At 39.1% G+C, this 16,563-nt stretch overlaps 1 protein-coding gene and 1 long non-coding RNA gene across 3 annotated transcripts in view; one reads left to right on the top strand and one right to left on the bottom strand.

The window, feature by feature from the left end:
* lin7c (lin-7 homolog C (C. elegans)) overlaps nt 1-1,045 on the bottom strand; it is a 44,639-nt gene extending 43,594 nt beyond the window's left edge. The window contains exon 1 of the mRNA XM_010890493.5: nt 847-1,045. Coding sequence (XP_010888795.1) covers nt 847-883 — 37 coding nt within the window. The 5' untranslated portion in view covers nt 884-1,045. The remainder of the gene's footprint in view (nt 1-846) is intronic.
* On the top strand, nt 1,030-16,328 carry LOC109614678. 2 transcript variants are annotated; one of them, XR_002195611.2, is made up of 8 exons: nt 1,030-1,152; nt 9,085-9,140; nt 10,890-11,021; nt 12,482-12,523; nt 15,455-15,611; nt 15,699-15,781; nt 15,879-16,002; nt 16,291-16,328. It is a non-coding gene; the product is annotated as an uncharacterized LOC109614678 (long non-coding RNA). The 2 variants fall into 2 exon arrangements; XR_002195610.2 differs by lacking the exons at nt 1,030-1,152; nt 9,085-9,140 and adding an exon at nt 9,740-10,764.
* The last annotated feature ends 235 nt before the right edge of the window (nt 16,329-16,563 follow it).

The raw sequence follows: 16,563 nt of genomic DNA, 5'->3' as shown, positions 1-16,563 counted from the left end.
TCTCACTATTTCATGGTGAAGTCATACTGAATAAAATAACACAATCTAGAACTGTAGAGTGCATAAAATGTTTGAGTCAAAAACCTTGGCGAGTCACTCAGTATAATTTAATAATGATATATTTTTATTATATTAAAGCTAGCTAAAATTCAGTGGACCCCCAGTGTTAACTAGCTACCTAACTAGCTAGTTAACTATACATTGGATCTATTTTGTGATATCAAAGTGGTAAAATGTTAAGCTATTAATTGCCTTCTTCAGAGATTGTATCGTGTTTTCAGGTCTTAGCAATGCACTTTCGAAAAAAATATTCACCGAGGATGATTCTTTGACTATCTCAGTAGGACGTGCCATCTATGAATAAGATCATTACTTAGTTGCGAACGAACCAACGGCGCTCTATGACATCAACCAATCTAGTGTTGTATTATCAATCTATGGTTGTGACGCTTGAGTCAGGAAAAAGAATCGTTCAGAAATAATGAATCGTTCGCGAACTGCATACTAATGGTTAGCTAACAACATCAACTACATATTACCACTGTAGCTATTATAAACCATTTGAGGATGGTTAGCATAGCAACCAACCTTGCTACATTAGAAACTCAGCCAATGTGTCTTTCCTCTATAAGCTACTGCCATGTTTTCGACAGAACCATGCATTTGTATTTTGAGTATACTTTGAGCTAACTATTTCACTATGTACTTTAATGGGTAATGTAAAAAAGAGAACGTTATCAAATTAACTAGCTTGCCATTATTAGCCATCTAGCTAGTTGGTGAATCTTTTGTCGGTTTAACTATTTTAGTTTGTTAATCACAAGTTAACACTGGTATGATGTTTACCTTTTTCCAATCGGACAGGTTCCCCCAATGAAGCCATGATAAGAATCCGCCTCAATTTAGAAAAAAAATACCAGGTTAGCAAACTATCCACGAACCACTGATTATGGTGCTTTCGAGACAACTGGAAACTCTACCAAAACGAGTTCAGATCATTACGTCAGTTATCTTCAGGGGCAGGTTTCTAAAGGTACTCTGTGTTCCGGCTATGTAGGCATTAATGGAAAATGCGTGTGAACGTCGGTCGGACAATTTAGAAGCTCAGATTTTTTACGCCGCATCAGGTATAACCAAGGGTGCAGGTTTCTGGTAGGGAAACGGCATTATTCCCAGATTAACATTTTATGTTCATGTTGTAATATGGACAAGCTAGGGTCACATGCAACCGAGATCACGGGCTTTCAGTAACCCATCTGTATTGCTCGTTTAGTGAACTGGATCAAATGGGATAGCCACAATGTTTGCGCCTTATATTATTTTCTCAGTATAGGAAGAAGTGTAATGCATAGAAATGACTAATGTGTTACTTTCATGTCAACTGTCCCAATCGTTCAGCATAGAAATGGATAGGATTAGACAAACTAAGTAATTTAACTGGCTAATCTTTTACAGCTATAGCTATATATATACCCACAAGTGAACGGCATATTAGTTAGTATCACACTATTAATTTTGGGACATGATCTAATGTGGCAATGAGGTCAATGAAACAAGTGCATTAACACTTCAATAGCTAGTTAACTACTCATTAAGTAGTTAGGTAACTGGCTAATTAGCTAGTATGACGCACACAAACATTACAATCGTATTTTTGTACTGGCTTTGTACATTCATTTCCATTCGTACGTAAATAACTACATATGAATGGAACTTTTTTGTTTGTAAGATAATATTTTGTCTTTGCCGGACCAAAAAGAAGAATGTCACTCACTCATTCACTGACTCAAACACTCACTGACTAGCTGTTACAATAAATAGCGTAGTGGTTAGAGAGGCAGACTGCTATGTGGACGACCCGTGTACAATCCACGCGTCAGGCAGAACCAATTACGATCAGGTTAGACAAAAACTTTGCTGGCTACAAGCTTCAGTAGCTACATTATATAGTAAGCCTAAAATAAGACGGTTTAAATTTATATTGCAACTATTTCTGGTGGATTTTAAAAGTACGCATCCGTGCCTGCTTTTTAGGGTAATACAGACCACAACCCCTTGTGCAGTGAAACAGAAGTTTCTACAATTCTCTCATCTTTACACTAGATGAAAAAGTCAGTTATCATCACCTATATGGATAGCTATTGTATCAATGTCATTCAAGAATGAAAGAAAAACTAACATTGTTGTTCCATGAAATTAAATGGCTTTATCAGTGTAAAGTTGATCTTCAGTGCTCAATTCTTCAAAACAAATTATGCATTAGTATTTGTTCAGGACACAAAAACTTTGCTGGCTTCAAGGTTCAGTAGCTACGTTATATAATAAGCCTAAAATAAAACTGTTTTATACTGTTTACAGTTATATTGCAACTATTTTTGGTGGATTTTCGAAATGTGCATTCATGCATGCTTTTTGGGGTGTTATAGATCACAACCCCTTGCACAATAAAATATGGGTTTCCACGATTCTCTCTTCTTTTCACTTGATGAAAAAGCCAGTTATCGTCACCTGTGTTGATAGTTATTTTATCAATGTCATTCACGAATGAAAGAAAAACAACAAATGTTGTGCCATGAAATGACAGATTTGGCAGTGTTAAGTTCATCTTTAGTCTCGCTAGCAATTGCTCAATTCTTATGACTATTCCAATTAGTAAGTAGATACTAGTAGGCCTATTACTGGCATATAAGCTGTGGCAAAAGCCATACAGTTCATATATGCTATTTGTGTTGATAGTAAACTTAATAAGAAACATTTAACACAATGCTTAATGGTGTCTAGCTAAATATTCAAACTTGGCGTGATGTTAATGCGTGATAAAATGATCTAATGTATCTACTATAATGTAGATATTAACAGTTTTAGCCAGTGAAGTTTTCATCTATACAGAATATTTCTTAATGCGTACATCATTTTGCCTGCAAGAAGATATAAAATCGGAAACCTATATTTCACAAGTCCGCTTCTCAAACCCCTACGCATTTTTTAAGGATCATTGGTCAGGATGTGAATCTGAAGGAAAATTAAGACCAAAGAGCATTCTAAAGAAACTTGAGATAAAGTATTACATCCATAGACGATGGGTACAAAATAAAACCTAAGTATTTGGATGTCTAACTCGCCAGCCTAGAAGAGGACCCACTGACCAACTTTTGTTAAATAGCATAGTGGCTCCACTTCAGGTTGGTGGAGAGTGCCTGCCTCAAGTGGAGGAGTTTAAGTACCTAGGGGTCTTGTTCACGAGTGAGGGAAGGATGGAACGGGAGATTGACAGACGGATCGGTGCAGCTTCTGCAGTAATGCAGTCGATGTATCGGTCTGTCGTGGTGAAGAAAGAGCTGAGCCGCAAGGCGAAGCTCTCAATTTACCAGTCAATCTACGTTCCTACTCTCACCTATGGTCATGAGCTTTGGGTCATGACCGAAAGGACAAGATCCCGGATACAGGCGGCCGAAATGAGCTTTCTCCGCAGGGTGGCTGGGCGATCCCTTAGAGATAGGGTGAGAAGCTCGGTCACCCGGGAGGAGCTCAGAGTAGAGCCGCTGCTCCTCCACATCGAGAAGGGTCAGCTGAGGTGGCTTGGGCATCTTTTTCAGATGCCTCCGGAACGCCTTCCTGGGAAGGTGTTCCGGTCCCGTCCCACCGGGAGGAGACCCCGGGGAAGACCTAGGACACGCTGGAGGGACTATGTCTCCCGGCTGGCCTGGGAACGCCTCGGTGTCCCCCCGGAAGAGCTAGAGGAAGTGTCTGGGGAGAGGGAAGTCTGGGCATCCCTGCTTAGACTGCTGCCCCCGTGACCCGGCCCCGGATAAGCGGAAGAAGATGGATGGATGGATAGTGGTTAGAGACATGGGCAATGTCCCGCGTTTGACTCCTCTAGCAGTCAACACACATGATGCCTGAGGTTTAGGACAGACAAAAACATTGCTGACTACAACTTTATGTAGTAGTCATAAGTATTTGTTCAGGAAAGACAAACACTTCCCTGCCTAAACGATTCTCTTGTCTTTTCACTTGACAAAAAAGTCAGTTATAAATATATCTATATTGATAGATACTCAATGTCATTCACAAATGGATAATTAGCTGTTAAAACTGCCAGTGGTAAAAGAGGATTTGTTCAGGATAGACAAAAACCTAGCTAGCTACAACCTTCTGTAGCTACGGGAAGCCTAAAATGAAACTGTTTACTGTAGTGATTGCCAAACGAGGCTTCATTAGCGTTATTTTAGCAGCAGGATATTATGCTGGCAGCACTAACATTTTCATTATCACAATAAAAGCCATCATTGACATTTAGAAGGCCATATAGTTAACAGTCTAGTGTGTAAAAAAAGAACAGACGAAAACAACATTGGAACGGACATTAAACATAAAATGACAGACTAGATGAATGAAAGACTTATATAATTCAATGATGGGTTTTATTTTGAAAAAGAAAATCTGAGTTAGCGCTGTTAGCATAATATCCTGCTACTAGAAGAACGACCATCACTAGTTTACTGTTATATTGCATCTATTTTTGGTTGATTTTTGAATTATTAGCATTTCTTCAGGATATTCAAACACTTTGCTGGCTACATGATTCTCTCGTCTTTTCACTTGACGTAAAAGTCTGTTATCGTCACCTATATTGATACAGTAGTTATTGTATCAATGTCATTCACAAATGGCAAATAAGCTGTTAAAACGGCCAGTGGCAAAAGCCATAGAGTTCATAGATATTATTTGTGGTGGAGCTAAACTTAATAAGAAACGTTATTAAGTTTAACACAATTCGTAAAGGCGTCTAGCGACATATTACTGGTTAATACGCTTTTAAAACGGCCAGTAGCAAAAGTCAAACATTTCATAGATACTATTTGTGGTGGAGGTAAACTTCATAAGAAACGTTACTCAGTTTAACACAGTGGTTAATGGTGTCTAACGAAATATTCAAACTTGATGTGATGTTAATGCATGACAACATTATATAATGTCAATATACTATACACCCGGCAAATGGTCAGCTCTGTGTTGTTGTGGTTAAAGAAACAGCCTTTCACGTGGGCGACTTAGGTTAGAATCTTGAGAGGGCAGCCATGATCTACAGTTTCTATTGCGGGCTGGCTGAACTAGGCTTGCCTGGTTTCTTGTTTTATAGATTCTTCAATGTCCTCGTTGTAGTCCCTCCGGGACAGAAAGTACGGGGTTCTGAATGTACATGCTAGAAGCATGCTAGCGGCCTATACACAAACATTATCATAATGCGTGATCAGAATTATAAATTAATTGATACAGGGCTATTTTTTTATGTAATTTCTTATGACAATTTGAGATCCGGGGCTATTCATAAAATATCTATTTATTTAGGTTGAACTCCCATGCCTAACGACACCACTGCCACAAACGCTGCCAAGGCGAGAGATGACAAACCTATTGTTACTTCTCGGAGCTTTCAAAAAGCATTCAGGTATATTCTCCCACTCGGAGGTTGGAACTTTCCCACCTCCCAGTTGCTCATGAACGCACCTTCCAAAACAGAGAGGTTTGATTCAGGTAAGGACTAAATAGGTCAGCTATCTATAAACTTGCCAGCTTGCTTACCTGCATGTAGTCCGTTCTTGTGGTTGTTCTCAATTGCAAACTTTAAACAAACTTACTGGTTAAAGTAGCAGGGGGCACAGGGGGCAAATCTATGGTGGCCGTAGGGCGTACAATGATTTTCAGGGCATCACGGCCAGAGCGAAGGTCAACGACGGCCATGGCCGTTGTGAAATTCCTACGCTGGTCGAAACACAATTTTAAGGTAGTATGTCCCAATCTTGTTTTCCCTAACTGATGGGTTAAGAAAATCCCATGGCGGTACATTTGTGTATTTCTTTCGAGAGCAAAATGGTTGTGTATTTTTTTCGAGAGCAACATTTTTTTTGAAAGCTAACACAAGGTTTCAAAGTAAAAAAAAGTATTTATAAAATATTTTGTAATAGAGCGCAACACTTGCATTTATTTCCAATATATATTTAGCACTTTTGACCCAACAGCTGTCGAGTTGGGGCGGGCTTTAGTGAGAGATGTGGACAGGCCCGCCATAACCTGCCATTAGAGCCCAGGGCTGAAAGGTTTTTGTATGCCCCTCCAACTCACAATAAAAAGAATAAAGTGTGTAAAATCCACTCTTGTCTATACAGCGCAAAATGTGTTAGTTTCTTTAGGGGGATACAACAGTTACTTGTCCCTATATGAGATGACCAAATTCCTTGAGCCTACTTGACCATAAACACAAAAGTCAGTGTAGAATATATGTGTGACGTCGGACACTATGTCTATGTTCAGGTGGAATTGTGGTAAAAAGGAGATAGAGTCCAGGTCTATGGTTTAGACATTTATGTGTATGTGTATGGTTCTGTAACAACAAAGCACAACAGTACAGACTGATTATGAACAAATAATAAGGAAAACACACTACCTTGGGAAGGTAAGCAGCATAGCCATTCCCTGGGCAGATACTCCCCATTACCAAGCTTGCGCTTGGAATGTGTCTTTGAGAAGAGTCTTCTCTGGCGTTCTGAAGCAGAGAGGTCTGCTTCTCTGTTCTGGCACAATTCCGGTCCCATTTTCGGCCAGTAAAGACGCACCTTTTCGTCAGTATTATTTTGGCCCCAGAGACCCGGGTCAGTGCTTTTGGGGTCGTCATCCAACTCGTGCATTAAGGTGGCCCTGGGTGTGGATGATGCTTCTCCATTGGTCAGCTATGTTTTGAGTGTCAGTTTGGCTACAACCAATACTGTTCAGCCTTTCTTTCCGACACAAACTAGTGGACACCTACCTACGAGCTAGGGATGCATGGATACCGGTAGCAGCATCGGGTATCGGGCCGATACTGGGCTCATGTACTTGTACTCATACTCATAAAAATATACAGATACCACGCCATGAAAACATGAATTGGAACTCGATAGTTGCATCACCTCTTGCCGCATAAGTATAGAATATAGAACTCAGATTGGTAGAGCAGAGGATAACGGAGATGTCAGCAATGACAAAAGTAAAGCAGAGTGCAAGCTCTGCTAAACTGTCAAGAGGAGCAAAGGAAAAATGAATTTAATGCAAGCAATTTGATCCAATTTGAACATCTTTAGACACAACACAGCATAGAGTTCAAGGACTATGCTAATGCTAGCAGCACAGAACGATAGTTACTTTTGTAACTCTAGTTCTATGAGTGGAGAATCGCCCATAGGGGCTTTGCTCCTATTGGTTTACCCCTCTGTCAATAGGCACTACTTGCATAAATACAATCAAAATTGACCAGTTAACATCTGCAGTAAATGTTTTAAGTCAATGTTTCAAATATAATATTACTACAAAATTGTTCAGTGTCTGAAATGCTCCACATTTAAACTTTCCCACCAGTCTGCCTGTAACGCTGCAGGGATGAGGCAGAAGTCACATGAAGAACAGAGAACATTTAATAAAAGAACTAAGAAGTAACAGAAACTACAACACAAAAAAAGTTATGATGGTGTGAGAATAATGACCGATAAGAAGCACTAAGGAAGGAAGAACTTAAATAGGGACAGGGATGAGGAACAAATGTTAGGGTAATAAAAACGAACAGGTGTCTTTTTCTAATGATCCATTGATGAACTTGGATTAGCAAGCACAACATGCCATTGAAACACAATGAATGATGGTTGCTGATAATGGGCCTCTGTACGCCTATGTAGATATTCCATTGAAAAGCAGCCATTTCCCGCCACAATAGTCATTTACAACATTAATAATGTCTACATTGTATTTCTGATCAATTATGTTATTTTAATGGACACATTTTGTTTCTTTCAAAACCAAGTACATTTCTAAATGAACCCAAACTTTTGAACTTTGGTTTATGTTTGTTAAAAAAATAAAATTAAAAAAATATATAAATATATATATATTGCCTCCACCCTTACAGCCAATCAGGAGCTGTCATTGCATGAATTTGCCTCATGCAACAAGCTCTCCTCAATGTGTAATGTAATCAGTTTAAGCCAGTGCCCATTAAGTTCTTAATAAGATGCAAGCTGAACAAAATGCAGTATTTAGGGGACTTGTCCCAATTCCAGCGACATCACCATATACACATTTAAAGATGACCTGCCAAGGCATTACCATATATGGACATGTGTATATGAGGCTCAAACAGCTGTACTCTAATTGGTCATAATGATTTGTTTATTTTCTGGGTATTTTCTATGAATTTATTTTCTATGTATTTTGCTAACTTGCTTCCTTTTGTAGTGACATATGAGATTAATGATATGGAAGAGATAACTAGATCAATAGAAATATGTATCGATTCATAGCTAGATTGTTACTTTCATCGTTTACAACAAAATCTTTGTGAAAAGGTTTTGATCATCTTCAAACTCAGCTTGCACACTATATACTGTCACATTTGTCTGGTATTGCAGTTGCTTAGTCTTTGGTAGGGCTGCACTTGATAAGAAATCTGCTATGTGTAGCTCTATTCCTTTTTTAAATAATAACTCGAACTGTACTGATGAAGCATCATCCCCTGTAGACAGTGTGCAGCGGACATAATACATTTTTTAATATAACCTACAGGGGCTTGTGGTCAGTGTGTACTGTGATGGAGTCCTTATTGCCATGAAGGTACTGGTCAAAAAGATCACAAGAGAACACTTGCTAGATACTCCTACTCAATTTGTACAAACATTTGCTCTGTCTGTGGCAGTATTCCTAAGGCAGAAGCAACAGGCTCCTTCTGCAGGACCACAGCAAGTAATTTCCAAAGCTAAGTAATCACTGTACAACTTTTTACGTCTATGGATGGCAATCCTTTTCTACACTGCAAACACAGCTTCTATCTTCTTGGGGTCTGGCTTTAACTCCTTAACTCAGCTTTAGATCCTTCTCCCTTGCTCATTGCAAGAACTGAGTCAGATTGTGGTCATGGTCTCCAACCGCTTCAAGCATTGTAGCACCCACACATCAATATAGCAAGATATCTTCAGCTATGATGCATATTCCTGGCAAACCTTGAAGTGTATTCATGTTTCCTTTGCTGATATTCTTCTGCTGCTTTTCTCCAAACAGCCATCTGATCCACCATGTGAAAGCTATTGAACAGGTCCGATAACATGTACCACCAGGTAGGACTCATCTGGGAAAGTCCCATCCCTTCAAAAATGAACTGTTTTAATATTGCCTCCAGTGTGTTTATGTTTGATACACCTGGTGTTCTGTACACCTGTTTTACATGCCGATAAACAACACCTATGGGATTAAGCTGCAATATTTTGAGCTTTTGACATGTTTCCATTGAAAGGTGGGGCTTTTGCAAGGTGCGCATCAAGGATGTCGCTAGGCCTATAAATTATTAATTGCCCCCCCCCCCCCCCCTCGCAAAAAGCATCTATATATCAGTCAATATCTTTTCTCAATTATTTACTTTCCATCACACGTTCCATTGCATCTTAAAATTATTTCAAATTGAATAGAATTGTTTTCATTTGGCAGCATGTCCGGTAGAGTGTGATGCTTTGAACGTAACTCGCTCATCTAAGCGCGCTCTCTTCAGTAAATAGTAGCTATAACGTCACCCTCGGCCACACCCATTGTCGGCCGTTTCTAGAGGTCCGAGGAGTAAATCCTCTCAAGTTCAAATGTAAATGCACGGGAAAGCAACGGTACGTTTTGCTAATCAATATACCCTTTCAGCTAGCCCACTACCATTTTTTATGGAAATGTATGGAGGTTAAAATATTTTTTGAGATTAAAAAAATGTAATGTATGGAAATTGTTTTAGTTGCAATTAGTGAAATTTGACTTGCACGACAGACCAGACGTCATGTAATATCTTAGTGATCAGTCTTTTTTTCTTTAACGGAAGCCAAGAATAGCTACAACTTTCTAGTATACACTTCATTGATGACTTCAACAAATGATTACTCAGAACAAGATGTTTATCAAAATTGCTGTTGGATATGCCGACAAAGGGGTTCTACGAAATTAGTTCAGTTCTTCAATTTCAACAGAACACAGTAGCAAAACTGCGTGTTTCACAGATATATGTTTGTTTGGGTTTGAAGTTAATGTATTTCAACGTATTCTGGTCAGAGGAAGGGATGAGCTCCGGTTATTAAATGTTTATTTTTGTAATTATGATATTAAAGAATTTAATGACTTAATTCCGGGATGAATAGGCTAATGACTAAATCTGTTTTGAAATGATTCACACTGTCACCATCAGTATTTCAAAAGGTTATCCCACAACACCTGTAACTTCAATAATCTTTGTTACACCTTCTCCAAGAGACACTTGACATCTCTGTATATCCTTCACCAGCACTCATACACTGAAGGTGAATGCCAAGACCCATTCCAGTCTCTTCCACTTGATATTCAGAAAGGTATTGCTGTCAAGGGTGGGGTTGAAGACATCCCAAATGAAGAGAAACTAGGAGTTCTTAGCTCTCTTGACTAATACCATCAAATACAAAGTAGATGACCCCATCATAATAGATCTGGTAAAGGAGGACATTCCCATCTTTATTAAAATAGCTAAAATTATCCAGTTCAGAGCTCTCTGCATGATCTTTGGAAAACTACTGACACCCAAGAAGTTCAACAGCCATTATCATGCCTTTTCTTTTGGAGTACCAGAAGAGGTGGCTTGTGGTTAGGCCAGGGGATGGGAGACTACCATGCTTTGGACACCTATGTTCATGATGACAATATGTTCCTTACACTTCATCATAGTGTATATGTCCAGTGGTAAGAGCCCCATGTATTCCTACAGTGGTCTTAATTATTTCATTTTTGAAATAATAGAATATGTAACCAACCGCCTGTTAGGATTACAATTTCCTAACAAATTAATGTAATTCTTACCTCAACAGAACAGGAAATTGACAGAGAAAATCTGCTGGGATTAACAGAGAGGATGGTGAAAAAACATTTCCCTGTGATGAAACATCAGGTCATGTTTTGAGAGAGTTGGAGAAGCTGCGGAACACCTCATCTCTGGTCCAGTAAGTATATCATGTTTATTACCATGAATGGAATATCTGTTGACATGGAAGTCGAGCATGAAGCATGAACATGCTTTATCTTTCCATAGACAAGGTCCAGTACCATGTGATACACTAACAACAGACCCAAACACTCCGAAAGTGTACAGCAAACCAGTGTCACCTCAAGTTTTTAATCCCACAATCCCCTCCAAGAAAAATAGTTTTCAAGATTGATCAACTCTATATAGACTGCATTTATTCACATCTTATTAGTCAAATATTCCTTTTTTGACACAGACAGATATCAGTTGACTAAATCATGCCTATAAATGATCTAATTGTTGGACGAGCCAAAAGAAAAACCAGAAATCTAGATTTCCATGAATATGGTGAGTGGCGTCATGGGAAGAAAACATTTCCTCTTCATTTCTTTGTATTGTAAAGGAGCCCAGGAGTCATACCCAGCAATAGCCTGCCTCTTCTTCTCCCAGAGCTGCAGGAAGCTCTGCAAAGAGAGTATCTATCTTTCAAAAAGAAGGACAAGTTTCATTTACGATCACTGATCCAAGTCTTGTTCGACAACATGACCATATACACATGGTACTTATAGTCAGTGCTATCCCCTAGATTTATGCTTGACAAATTTGATATCAGGGAAGTACTCTTCGATTTGTAACATATCACATTTACTATTGCTTATTTTAAGTAACTAAATTACAGTAAATACTGAAAAGAATTGGCTAAACCTTGAAAACAGGAAAGTTCTAACTGTGGAGATGATCTTTCAGGTATCCAAACCATAAAACATATGCTGATGTCTGATCACCAGGTTTCCATTTCTGAGGGACGACAGCTCCTCTGGCTATGTATGGAAAGCATTCTTCCTCAGTTGTATTTTGCGACTGTTTCTGGCATGGAATAGTTCATCTTCTGTCTTGCTAGCAATTGCTCAATTCTTATGATTATTCCTAGGAAGTTAGTAGATACTAGTAAGCCTATTACTGGCTAATAAGCTGTTAAACCGGCCACTGGTAAAAGCAATACAATTCATAGAAGCAATTTGTGGTGGAGGTAAACTTAATAAGAATCGTTTAACGAATGGCCAATTAATTATTAAAACGGCCAGTGGCGAAGGAGGATTTGTGGTGTAGTGTGTAACAACATAGCCTTTCAAGTGGGCGACCTGGGTTCGAATCTCGAGTTGGCAACACTTTCTATTACAGGCTGCCTGAACTAGGCTTGCCTTGTTTCTTTATGTGAGCATTATAATCTATGTCTGTATCTACAGGAAACCTTACTGGAGTGCCTGAGAAATACACTCACCTAAAGGATTATTAGGAACACAATACTAATACTGTGTTTGACCCCCTTTCGCCTTCAGAACTGCCTTAATTCTACGTGGTAACAAGGCATGATGGATCCATGTTTTCATTCTGTTTACGCCAAATTCTGACTCTACCATCTGAATGTCTCAACAGAAATCAAGACTCATCAGACCAGGCAACATTCTTCCAATTTTGGTGAGCTTGTGCAAATTGTAGCCTCCTTTTCCTATTTGTAGTGGAGATGAGGGGTACCCGGTGGGGTCTTCTGCTGTTGTAGCCCATCCGCCTCAAGGTTGTGCGTGTTGTGGCTTCACAAATGCTTTGCTGCATACCTCGGTTGTAATGAATGGTTATTTCAGTCAAAGTTGCTCTTCTATCAGCTTGAATCAGTCGGCCCATTCTCCTCTGACCTCTAGCATCAACAAGGCATTTTCACCCACAGGACTGCTGCATACTGGATGTTTTTCTCTTTTCACACCATTCTTTGTAAACCCTAGAAATGGTTGTGCGTGAAATTCCCAGTAACTGAGCAGATTGTGAAATAGCACCAACAAACATGCCACGCTAAAAATAGCTTAAATCACCTTTCTTTCCCATTCTGACATTTAGTTTGGAGTTCAGGAGATTGTCTTGACCAGGACCCCACCCCTAAATGCAGTTCTCCTTTATTGAACTTAAAAACAGTCCAGGATATGAAAAAAATGTTGGTGCCAGAAGACAGAGAAGTGGGGACCACATGCTTTTGTTCACATAACTGAACAAGAGGTGCCGGTCTGACATTCTTGCCTGCTTCCCTGCCCGTCTGTCTGTATGTCTGTCTGCAAGCCATACTGCTTTCCAGTATGAACATCTCTGAGATGTTCAACCATTGCCATTTTATGTTGTGTTTGTTCTAAAAAAAGGCGAATAATTGAAGATGCAATCCAAATATCTTCTAGGGATCTTGATTGAACACGAGGTGTGATTTTTTTTTTTGCTGATTTGAAATAATGTAGTATGTTTGGCTTGAAAACATGTACATTATCCTCACACCCTGAACACCAATACTGTGTTTCCTGTTATATTTCTTCTCAGATTGTGTTGGGCCTAGAAGTTGTTGGAGAGGATTAAATCAGTTTCAGGGAGCACATAAGTCAATCAATCATTCAAATGTATTTATAAAGCCATTTTTACATCAGCAGTTGTCACAAAGTGCTTTTACAAAACACCCGGCCTGAAACCCTAAGGAGCAAACAACAGTATTGTTGAATTTCAGTGGCTAGGAAAAACTCCCTAAGAAGGCCAAAATTGAGGAAGAAACCTAGAGAGGAACCAGGCTCAGAGGGGAGACCAGTCCTCCTTTGGCTGTGCCGGGGGAACATATTAAGTGTACAAATTGTAATAATTAATAAATGCATGTGGACTGAGTCCAGAGTCTATTTTAACCTAGTCCAGGTCAGAAGCATGACCAGATGGACAAGGACAGGTCATGTCCAGGTCAGCAGAGTGGAAGCTCAAATCGTCAGGTATCGTCTTGATCTGCAACACAACCAAGAGGACTTTGGACAGGGACAGCAACAAGTCATGGTTTATAAGTAGGAAAACCTGTAAAATCGGCAGTGTATCAAATACCTGTTCTCCCCACTGTATATAGTGAGAACAATAATGGGCCCAGAACCGAGTGAGAGCATATGCCATCCACACATACGATCTGATATCTTTCAGATAAATAAGATTTAAACCAGGCTAGAACATGTTCACGTAGCCCAATATGGGTTTACACTCTCTAAGAGAAGGGAGTGATCAATAGTGTCAAAAGCAACACTAAGAACAAGAAGCGACAGAACAGATGCGGAACCTTTGTCTGAGGCTATTAGAAGGTCATTTGTTACATTCACAAGTGCAGTCTCAGTACTATGATGGGGTCTGAAACCGGACTGGAGGATTTCATAAATGTAATTTGTCTTCAGGAAGGCATTCAGTTGTTTGGAAACACATTTTTCTACGATTTTTGAGAGGAACGGGAGGTTCGATATTGGCCTATAATTGTTTAATATGTCTGGATCCATCTTCAGATTTTTTTAGAAGATGCTTAATTTTTAGTGAGTTTGGTACACATCCGGAGGAAAGGGAGCAATTTTTTATGTTCAACAGTGGCTGACCTAGCACCGGAAATAGCTCCTTAAGTAATTTTGTTGGGATCGGGTCTAGCTGACAATTTGTGGGTTTAGAACTCATTACAAATTTAGTGAATGTATCGGGTGATACGGGATTAAAAAACTATCCTCATTGATACCTGGTCAGGGAGGTTCAGGACATTCTCAGGACAACTGAGATTTTGGGGACAATAACTATTGTAGTAGTCAGTTATTTGTTTTCTAATGGTGATGATCTTTTCATCAAAGAAGTTCATGTATTATATACAGCTGAAGTGAAGGCCCACTTCACTTGTTGAGCCTTGCTTTTTTCACTTTGCAACTGTATCGAAGATTGTTTTTGTTCACCTCAATCAGGTTGGAGAAATAAGCTGATCAAGCAGATGTAAGTGCTTTTCGGTATTGTAGTGTACAGTCTATCCAGGCTTGTCTGAATACTTCCAACTTGGTGGAGTGCCACTTTCGCTCCAATTTTCTGGAGGCTTGCTTGAGTGCTCTAGTATTGTCTGTGTACCAGGGAGCAAGTTTCTTGTTGCGTATTTCTTCTTTTAGTGGTGCAACCGTATCTAAAGTGTAAGTGCTATCAATAATGAGCTGCATCAGCCACAGCCAGACTTCACCAACATCAAGGACAGAATGAAGCACTCACTATGTCAGAGAGTTGAGCACATGGGCAAACCAACAGAGGAGGTGATGGAGATGTTCCCCTTTCTGCAGGTGCCACTGCTTGCAAGTAGCCATTATTAATATTACTGTTATATGACTTCAGCTGAATTTTTAAATCTAATTTCATTTCTCAATTTAGCTTAATTTGGTTTATATATAAGAGCAATTTTATATTACTTATTTATAAGTATACTTTTTGTTTTTTATTAGAGTTTACCAAAATGTATTATCATGCTTTGCTTTAGTCTAATTTTAGTTAACTTGAAATAACCTTGGTAACCATAATTATTTCATGTTTTGTGCTTATTGTTTATGTTTGTTGCAGATGCCTCATGAAATGAGGCTGGGTTTTGGCCAGGACTTGGAGCTAAATCTTCAAGATGCTCTGAATGTGATGACACCCAACATCCTAAGGGTGGCTTGTAGTGGGAGTCAGAAGGGCCTACTGTCAAGCCTGCTGGGAACTGAGACTAACAAAGATGGTATGTTACATGTACTTGCACTCTTACACACACAATTGTATTCATTAAACTACATGGTTTTTATGCAGAGATCGTTTATTTCTTCAGAAATTTCAGACCTGCAAAGGAGTGCAGCATTACTGATTCTGTCTACCCTATTCAGCTCCACGTTCCTGTACTGTTTAGATGAGGTATGTGTTGAATCTTCACCTTTTCATTTTGTATTGTCGATTACATATAGCTTGAATTCTATCAGGAGGTTCCTTACGTTATGTTTCTTTTCCATAGGAACTGACATTCATTTCCAACCTTCACCTCCCATGATGCAGGAAATCCCCTCCTTAAGATGGAAGGAGTCATGATCACAAGTGGAGAAATGGATGTGCCACAGGCTCTGCAGTGTCTTCTTGAGGTATATTTCTTGTTTCGTGTGGAGTACCCTAAACAGATGAAACACACACTCATTTATAGAACATTATTTGTTCAAACTAGAACATGGTAAGGATAGTGTCTATTCCGGTGCTCAAAATGTACAATCAGCTTTTCTTTTGTTGTTGCTGGTTGATTTTGGTCACTGTAATATTTTATATTAGCCTATGCTTTATATTGTGTATAGTAATGTTTTTATAATATGCATCTATTATTTTGATAATCAATACAGTCAATTTGAAACTCTCTTGTCTTTTTCTTCAATTTACAGTTGTGCTCATAAGTTTGCACACCCTGGCGGAAATTGTGAAATTTTGGCATTGATTTTGAAAATATGACTGATCATGCAAAGAAAACTGTATTTTATTTAAGGATAGTGATCACATGAAGCCATTTATTATTACATAGTTCTTTTGCCCTGATCAAAACTTTAAATACCCTGTGACACACACAGGTGAACATGGCAATTAAAGGTGAATTTCCCACACCTTGTGGCTTTTGAAATTGCAGTTAGTATCTGTGTATAAATAGTCAATGTGTTTTG

Source organism: Esox lucius, chromosome 2 (assembly GCF_011004845.1).
Source record: "Esox lucius isolate fEsoLuc1 chromosome 2, fEsoLuc1.pri, whole genome shotgun sequence".
Taxonomy (NCBI): Eukaryota; Metazoa; Chordata; class Actinopteri; order Esociformes; family Esocidae; genus Esox; species Esox lucius.
This window is presented reverse-complemented; position numbering and strand designations above follow the sequence as displayed.